The following is a 9,817-nucleotide window of genomic DNA, read 5'->3' on the forward strand; positions in this document are numbered from 1 at the left end:
TTTCAATTTTTTAAAAAAACATAAGCCCATTACTTTTTTTCTTAATACTACTATACTTGTTTTCAAACAAAAATATTTTTTTTTAAAAGACTGCAATCCATGTTTCCAAACACTCCAAATTTTTAAAAGTTTTATTCAAGTCTCCAAACACTCCAATTTTGTACTTGAGTTTTAATAAGATAGATAATTTTGATGCATCTCCACAGTCAATTTTATATTGATTTTCCGTTGGTGCAACGATTCATTTTTATCCTACTTGTTTACATTTTTAGTATATAGACTACTGATCCTAATACTTTTAAGATATTTCGTGTATTATTTCTTTTTGATTTGGCCAATCATTTATTTGTATATACTTTTCAATAAATTTTATTTCATCATCTTGTTTATCATATCAACTATATCAACTGCTATTTTATATGCATAAATATCATCGTCGATTTGTTTATCAATTTCATTTTATTTCATGCATAATATAACATTTTAAAAAAATCATTGTTTTTGGTACGTACCTGAATTTCTTTCAGGTATAACGTATCTTCTAGAAATCATTCAGAAATCAACATTAATATACACAATCCGTGCGTACACAAATATATACCTTGTTTAGATATACAAACTACTAAGCTAGTACTGCGATTATATGCTAAACTTGGATACTTCTCATATCAAGTATAGAAAAACAATAATGGTATTTTGATATTTTCACCAAATCTTCTATGATCACAAAGATTTTCTCTTTTGATAGTGGAAGGATCTTTGCTTAACTTCGTCAAACAAGACACAGTATCACTATTCAATTTAGATGAACACGCGTGTGCATGTCATACATACATTAAAAAAAATCTAGATAGTTTATCATGTAGTGTATTTTAAGAGTATACCCCTATTGAAATAAACATTCTCACTCGACAAGCAGGCCGTACCTAAGATATAATGGCCCTGAAGCAGAATTTTTTTTTGCCTATTTCTTTGATAAACCCATGGCAAATGCCCATGTTGCCATGAATAAGAGTCGGAGCTGTTTCTTTTTAAAAAACTGTAAAAAATCTAAAAAAGAAAGATGTGGGGCGTCGAACCCGGATACATGTAGCATCGAACCAAGATACATATACTTTCGAACCAATGACACAACCGATTGAACTACATAAAATTTCTAAAAAAATGACTCTTTAAAATTATTATCTTCTTAGGCCCTGGAGCATATGCTTTATCAGCTTCTACTCAGACACGGCCCTATCAACAAGTAATTGGATTGAGTACATGCCATAAAGAACTAAATGAGATTGTTTGCCAAATCTCTTGAAGTCTAACAATGTACTAGGTGTTTCTCTGCACCATGTGCAACAATAATTTTTTTAATTTAAAATATATTTTTTAATTAATATTGCAAATTTTATTATTTGCTTACCAATATTTTAATATAAATCTGATTTAATTAAAAATAAAATTAAAAAAATGAATTTTTTTATTTTAAATTATATTTAATAATAGATATATATATATATATATTATTTAAAATTATAATTTTAGATATATTTTTTAATCTATTTCTTTTGGTTAAATATATTAAATAAATTTGTATAAAATTAATAAAAAATTGATATAAAATTTGTATGATTATCAAAAGATTAAAACTAAAAAGTATTTATAAAATTTGCAGATATATAAAAGAAACAAATTATATTACGATTAAAAATTAAAAATTATTTAATAATTGTAGAAAATTTTGAAAATGGTAGTAATAAAAATTGTATAATTATAAAAAAACGAAATTAAACAATATTTCAATATTTGTAGTGTCATAATTGAATATATTTATTTTAGTGATGATGTATGAATTATTATCATATTCTAATTTTTTTACCAAAACTATAAATCAATATTAAATATAATGTATGCGCTATTACTATATTCTAAAGAGTTTACCAAAATATAGATCAACATTAAATGTAATTGTTCATATCATATTTAGCCATAATCAGTATCATCAGTTTCAGTAATCATGTCATATTGTTTTATGAAAATGATGTACAAAAATATATGGCAAATCATTTTTCAAATAATGTCTAATGGACTTGCATTGGATTATATTGCATAATAGAAAATTTGAACAGAACTATTCTCATTTGACTAGACGAAATTATAACATCCTTTCAACTTATAAGAAAGATTAATAAGTGGGTTGTTTGATGGCAACACTCACCCTAAAAATTTTGGTCAGAGACAAGGATGTAAGCATACAAGTGTAGCGCACTGTTTCAGATTAGCGGAGATACCCTAAACATTCGTTCAATCAATAACTCTACTGCAGTTTCGACTAACCTGAAAATGGTTTCTTGCTCAAATCCCACCAGAAGTGGAGTGGTTCCACCCCAATATGGGGTCATGTTCCTCCCCCCCCCCCCCCCCCCCCCCATGGTGTTGTTTGAATCATGCATATGGATTTGCTTCACCTCTTTCTCTAACACCAAAATAGTCTGAAAAAGTATATGATTCGTTGAACAGATAGCAAAAACAATTAACTTAGTTATACACTAATCTTTTATTAATTAAAAATCAATAGAAAGTATAAGAATCAAGATAATGTCGGTCAATCAATCTGTGGATCCTAATCGTAGTTTAGAAATTGATCAATGTGATCTCAAAGTTTCTATTGACTCTCTTTCTTTTTCTATCAGTCAATTTCCTAATTGTGTTGTTGTTCTTTTAAGAAACTTGCTTCTACTAATTTGCAGAAATCATATTTTCTTAAATCGTACTCTGATGTAAAATCATGTACGAGTCATCTGATTTGGTTAAATAAGGTTCTTTTTATTAAAATTAACCGAAAGTAGCTTTTACAGGAAAATTGTTTATTTTAAATTTCACCAAATAAGTTATTCAATTATAAACCAAAAGTTGACTATCAATCTAAATAACCCATAACGCACAAATATACCTACAAATTGCAATTTGTTTGTCATTTTGAATCATTTTCAAGGGTTACTTCTACCACATTATATCAATAAAAAACTAAGATAAAGAAGCAAGAATCAACCTTAGTCATTGTAAGTGCAATGGCCGCCACCAAACTTAACCAACAAAATAAAAGATGAACTCTCTTTCCCCCATCCCTAATCATTCTTTTGTCTTTTGTTTTATTTAAACTAAAATTTCCTAACCGCTAGACTATAAAGCCACGTTGTCCTAATCATTCTTTTTGTTTCTTTGTTTATTATATTTGTTGTTTATGTTTGTTTATTATTTTAAGGCTTATCTAGATTAAACCCATCTCAATATAACATTATGACTTTTATTAATATTCAATTCAAACTTCACTTTTAAAGCAAAGAAAGGTGATCGATGGACGATTGCTTTTGGCCATATGCCAGAAAGTTATTGATACAATCTGCAGTCTGAAAGAACATAATATGACCCTTACACAAAGACAACAGTCGCAGCCTTTTGTGTCTCTTTCTGTGTATAATTTATTACTAAGATTTGTATTAGTCTTTACTGAATAAACAAAAACATCAAAATATAGAAGCATTACCACTTACCGGTAATATTCTAATATATATCAGTTCCAAATCTCTTTTTCAACCTTAGTCTGCTATATTTCTGGCATACCGAATTTTTTTAATGCTGGAATGCTATCCCTATTAATTTCTACAGTAAATCATTTTTAAATGTTTGCTAAAATAATATTTTTTTGAGAGCTCTGAGAGACAAATGTTATATTCTGAACACATGAGAAAAATGAAAAACAAATATGAAGTTTGTAGTTAATTTTTGTCCACTTTTGAGCAATGTCGCTTGTAAAACGCAAAAATAAATTTGAGGAAAAAGATTAACATAATTTTCTCTCATACTCGTACGATGTTTATTCAAATCAAAATCCCTCATGTTACTCAAAAGTTAACAACCCCCAAAATATTTTCCCAAATGTATGATCAAAGCATTTCAAATGACTCTCTTAATCTTAAAAGCTTCATGAATCCAATGGCTTCAATATCACTTGAACTCCATATTTAGGTTTTATAGTAAGCACAACTATTGGCGCATGTCTATAGTTCTTTGATATTGCGAAGTTAAACTTTGAAATTAGCGTTGCTAATATTATTTTTGCTTCCATCATCGCAAATGATTGTCCGATGCAGTTTCGAGGACCAGCTGCAAATGGGATGAAGTGGCGGCCAGGCGCAAATGGTTTGCCTCCAAAGCGTTCAGGGTTGAATTCATTTGCATCTTTACCCCATAATTCTTCGCTGTGATGGATTGCGAGGACGGGTATCCATATTGATAAACCTTTGGGAATTATTAGATCACCTAGTTTTATATCTTCAAATGCCATCCTTGGTAGAAGAGTAGCTGGAGGGTAAAGTCTTAATGACTCGTTTATCACTTTGTTTAACTGTTAAAAGAGAAGAAAAAGACAAAATATTAGCAGCATATTCTATTAATTTATATAAGAATCATATCTTGCGATCATGCGAAGTGCTTCTTGACTCTTTCTCAAACATCTTTTAGTTTGAGAATTGACTTTTCCTTTAGACAGAAAAGAAGAGTATCAATGAAGCTGTCAAAATCTAATCATTAGTTAATACAGGTTTTAGATAGATTTGTTGTATAATATTTTATGCAAAGCATGTCTGAGTGCTAATGATTAAACTACTGAAATGTATCATTTAACCATTTATTTATTCCTGAAAAAATATGTGTACTAGTCTCTCTATCTTAACGAATTTCAAATCTAGCTTTAATTAATGTTAATCATATCTAGTTATTATAACTACTTCTAAGAAGTACGATCTTAATTAAGTACTTAGTATAAACATGTAACTGTTGATTCCAAAATAAATATACCATTAGAATCAACAAACCTAGACATTCTATTGTTTAAATTTTGGTTTAGTATTGAAGATAATAAGCATGAAGACAAAATTAAAAGATAGTCAATAGGGTTATTTGTGTCGACTTGATGCCTATGTTATAAGCTTAGTTATGGAAGATGCACTACGAAGTTAGTGGCATTGCCTATACTGTGTTGAATGTTAATACCCCACACGCACCCATTCATCATAAAGGTAATTCTATACTACTTCAAATATAATAATTAGTTGAAATAAGATATCGTTTTATACTTTATCATTTGGAGCAAACAACAAATATCATCTTTATATATATATATATAGTTAGTGGCCTTCGAGTCCTCGAAATTTAATTAAACAATGTGTTAGAAAATGATTAGTTTTGAAATATAGATAAGTGGTCACTAGAAACTAATTTAACTTAACGTCCTATTTCTGAATCGGAAATATCGCTAAATTGAACAATATTTTTGGATAAATTTAATCGCTTTATGAATCAGTGTTTTTCCTTCTATTGGCGCTACTAGGAACTAGAACTCGTGACTGGTAAACAAAAACAATCGAGACCGGGGGCTCACTAGTATGTCACGTTCGATGCTAGCTACCATTCAAACCTAGGAATAACTTAATTCATGTGTTGACTCGATAAATCTAAACAAAAGTCTTATAACTTTGTAAGAGAGGATTTTAGAAGTTATGAGTGGTATATCATGTGTCTAATGGTGAACGTACGTACCGAGGTAAGCTTGGATAGTTGATCAACCGAGGGAAGACCGTCGCAGCCACATACCTCTCTAATCTCATCACGAACCTTTTCCTGCCACGTGGGGTTATCGGCGAGGAGCATCATTGTCCATGTGAGAAGGAGTGCGGTAGTTTCGTGACCAGCAAAGAAGAATGTCTTGCATTCATCCATTATCAACTGAAGATTATTGTTATCGTTATTTTTGTTCTTGTGACTATCCATTTCGTTCAAGAGAAGGCCAAGAAGGTCATCGCCGTGAGTACTGCTCCGACCCATCTCAGCACAGTCTCGCCTGCTTTGTATGATCTCTATCAACAAACGTTCCACTTCCTTTTTCAGAGACTTTATTTCTCTGTTGTATTTGCTCGGAAGAAACCTAGATAGATAAGTCAACGTTTAACTGTGCTTAAGGTCTACGAAAAAGCAATATACATTTGAAAACATGATACAGAGTAAAGAATGATGCTTGTGCTAGACAGAGAAAAACATATTGCTTGAAACCCGGCAATGACACACCAAAACACACTAATTTTCGAAATCTATAAACACCGTATGGTACAGTAGATGAGGGGGACTAGACAAAAATTTTATCAGCAACTTCAAAAAAAGGTTACCATATATATATATATATATATCTATGTGGCTATAAGATAATATATATATGGCTATAGATAATTTTTTAAAAAAAGATTTTGCTTGTTTATAAACTATCTTTTACTTAAATAATGTCTTCAATCATTTCCAAAGACAATGGTACCATTTTGTAATATAACTATTTTGCTTATTTTAATGGTATATACGTTTTTGGTAATACTAATAGATTAATAGTATACAGTTTGCCGTTCACTTTAAAAATCTAGACATTTTTAGTACTCGTCGAGGAAGAAAACTCACCGGCTACCGGGAAAACAGAGGTGGCGGGTGGCTTGAGCGCAACGGCGTTGGAGGACGGTGAGGTGGTTGAAAAGCTCTTTGCCTTTCTCAAAGCTACTTCCGAACTCCGTCCTCGATATAATATCCGCCGTGAGCTGGTGCATCTCCTCCCCTATCTCCACCTCACCTCCTCCTTTCCCAACTTCTTTGCTCAGCCTCTCCACTAGCCTAGTCGTACACTCCACCATGTGCCTTGCGTAGCCCTGCATATATCATAAGGGTGTTTTGGTCATTTAACACTATGTTACTTTTGCATGAGGTTTAATTTGTTACGTGCCTTGAGCCTTTCCCCGTTAAATGCCGGCGCAGCAAGGTGGCGTTGGTGGTGCCAATCTTGGCCATTAGCCATAAGGAGACCACGACCAATAAAATTTTTGGTCCCCTGTTGCTGTAGCCACGATCTTCCGCTTACTCCGTTATGCTTCATCAGCAACTCTTTTATCAATTCTGTTTCCGTTAAGCAAAGCCGAGGATCCGTCCCATTCCACACTATAAATCTTTTCCCTGGTTCACCAAAACAATTACAACAACATTACAACAACAACAAAAAATATCAACGATTAATCAAGAACAAAACTACTAAAGGATATTTCCGTCATTTTGATATCGCAAAGAGAATTCAGTTTTTTATCTGAGAACAACTTTGTAACAAAACCTATATTAGTGTTCAAAAAAAAAAAAAAAAAAAAAACAAAACAAAACCTATATTTACCACACAACCAAAAACAATTTTGTGTTAACATTCTGGGGCATACCGTATTGTTTGGACCAGGTGACGTAATGCGGAAGAAGGCGGCCTACGATGTCATGGTGAACAGAATCACAATCTTTAGAAACGGATTGTGACACCATAGCCGAGATTTCAAGGATGTTTCCGGTTAGTGGACGTGGTTTAGGACCGGTTACCCCTTGCCCTGCCATGATCTTCTTGATTCGCCTAGGTGTTAGCCAGTAGCAAGATATGGTGTCGTATAGAACTCTCAGTATCAAGGTCATGAATATCACGAGGAGAGATTTCAATAATGTAAGCAACATTTTTGGTTTTCTTTTTCTTTTTATTTCTTCAGAGATTCGAAGAGAAAAAGATCTTAAGATGACTGAAAAATAGAGGGAAGATGATGTATTTATAATGTTGGAACGGGTTTGTCCATATTTCTTTAATTCAAAGGTGTTGTGAGATACAATATATATTTAAGTATATATTTAAGTAGGGTAACTAAATCTGGAAATACTAATCATGGTTATTTATTGCACATACATTTAAATAAGTGGAACATATTGGAGACTCAAATAAGTCAATTAATCTGGTTATATTTAACCATAGTTATTGTTTGAGAATCATCATAGTTTTAAACATTTAAACATTAAAATTATTTTCAAGGATCGCAAAAGAAATAAAACATTTATAGAAAAGATCATAAATGGTAAATGTCTTTTTAAGATAATTTAATCAATAATAAATGGCAAATGTCTATTTAAGATAATTTAATCAATAAATTAAAATTATGGGAATGTGAAGCTTTGATATGGACTATAGAATGTATGAAGACCCTTAATTTTTCAAGCAGAATTTTTACAAAAAATTGTTTTCAATTGGTTAAGATGGTATCGTCATCAAAGCAATGACCAGTTTTTCTTATATACTTGGAGGAATTTTGACACAGTAAAACTTTCTTTCCTACCTTCAATATCCGACATATACCAAAAGTACACAATTTAGTGGTGGATAAACTTGCACTAGATGGTAGGAGTTCTCCTTATGCTATGTTCTATGTCGATTTTATGCTTCCGGTTTGGCTAGCCGAACTGGTAAGACATACATCAAAGTTTGGTTATGTTTGTGAAGAAAAAATTAAAACTATGGTACATGTCAGATCAAAATTGACCGCCTACATACCAGATGAGGTAACTTGTATATGTTTCTTTATCATTGGATACAACTAAATATGGTGCTTTAATATGTTTCTTTTTCAACAATTGACAAACACTCATCAACCATACCATGTACAGTAAAAAATCTACAAATTAATAATGTTGGATTTAGTGTTAATTTATAAAAAAAATTATTTTAAAAGATTTTTCTATTTTATAATATTTTTATAAAATAAAAAATAGCTGATTTTACCATACATACATCAATTAAATTTTATAAATTCGACTTTCATATATTTTTATTATATTATTGGGTCTATATGGAATTTGTTTCATAGAATTTAAATATAGTTTTAGATATAATTTTATTAAATATCATCAAAATAAATTAAAGAATTAAAAATATAGAGATAATTGAACTGTGAATATAAAAATAATACAATGTTTTTGTATATATATATATATATATACATATGTTTTTCTAATATATTATCTTATCGATATATATATATATATGTTTTTCTAGTATATTATCTTATCTATTTGTGTCATATTTTGAATTGATCCAACTCGGGACCGGAAAAAATATTAATTTATTATATTTATTATTCTATCGAGTATTAATTTATATAATTTCCATCGTATCAATTTTGATGTTGATAATGGCTTGATTGGTATATATGCTAGTATAGTAGGAGCAATAAGTAGTAGAAGCATTATATTGTAAATTCTTTTTACTATGAATAATGTACACATTTTAATTGATTGGTAAAACTATATTTTTTCTAATATGTAAATATCCAAAACAAAATACTTAATATATTTATATATATACTATTTATTTATAATAAATTTATAAGTAATTTCATATTATGGTTGAATATATTTGTTATTTTACTTATGTTCACTATATTAAAAATAAAATAGTAATAATAACACGAATAAATGGTAAAAGTCCCACATTAAAAATTTTGTGATCAATGGTTTAACTTTTTTGGTCAAGCAAGATAAAAATGATCAAATATTGTAGGGTGGGCGTTCGGATACCCGTTCGGGTTCGTATTAGATATTTAGAATTTTTGGATATTTTAGTATAAAGGTATAGAAACCGTTCGGGTATTTCTACACTTCAGTTTAGGTTCGGATATTTTATGTTCGGTTCAGATATTTAAAATAAATAAACATTCATTGTTTAAGTTTTTTTTGTATTTAAAATACTCCCTCGGTTCCACAATATAAGATGTTTTGGAAAGTAAGATGTTTTGATACTTTTAGGGTACTTTATCTTTATTGACAATTGATTAACCAATAACATTATACTGCATTATTTATGATCGGTTAAGTCAATTTCAATTTATATTATTAATAATAATATCTTTTTAAAAAGTAGGTTTTTTAATTCTTGTGCATTCAA

The 9,817-nt window shown here is 30.1% G+C and overlaps 1 protein-coding gene across 1 annotated transcript; it reads right to left on the reverse strand.

Annotated features, from left to right (window-relative positions):
• Positions 1-3,832: 3,832 nt before the first annotated feature.
• LOC103863784 (cytokinin hydroxylase) lies at positions 3,833-7,730 on the reverse strand. Its single transcript, XM_009141539.3, has 5 exons — positions 7,287-7,730; positions 6,809-7,035; positions 6,493-6,734; positions 5,590-5,974; positions 3,833-4,396 (listed from the first exon to the last, which is right to left on the reverse strand). The coding sequence occupies exons 1-5, from the start codon at positions 7,564-7,566 to the stop codon at positions 3,974-3,976; spliced, it is 1,557 nt and encodes a 518-aa protein (XP_009139787.1). The 5' UTR covers positions 7,567-7,730; the 3' UTR covers positions 3,833-3,973.
• Positions 7,731-9,817: the final 2,087 nt, after the last annotated feature.

Source organism: Brassica rapa, chromosome A04, assembly GCF_000309985.2.
Source record: "Brassica rapa cultivar Chiifu-401-42 chromosome A04, CAAS_Brap_v3.01, whole genome shotgun sequence".
Classification (NCBI taxonomy): Eukaryota; Viridiplantae; Streptophyta; class Magnoliopsida; order Brassicales; family Brassicaceae; genus Brassica; species Brassica rapa.

Bases quoted from the DNA above. Each gene is read 5' to 3' on its own strand.
- LOC103863784 (XM_009141539.3), bottom strand. From the start codon at position 7,566: ATGTTGCTTACATTATTGAAATCTCTCCTCGTGATATTCATGACCTTG. The intron at 6,735-6,808 runs GCACGTAACAAA...TGATATATGCAG, and splicing joins TTAACGGGGAAAGGCTCAAG to GGCTACGCAAGGCACATGGT. The intron at 5,975-6,492 runs GTGAGTTTTCTT...TTATCTATCTAG, and splicing joins CTCTGTTTTCCCGGTAGCCG to GTTTCTTCCGAGCAAATACA.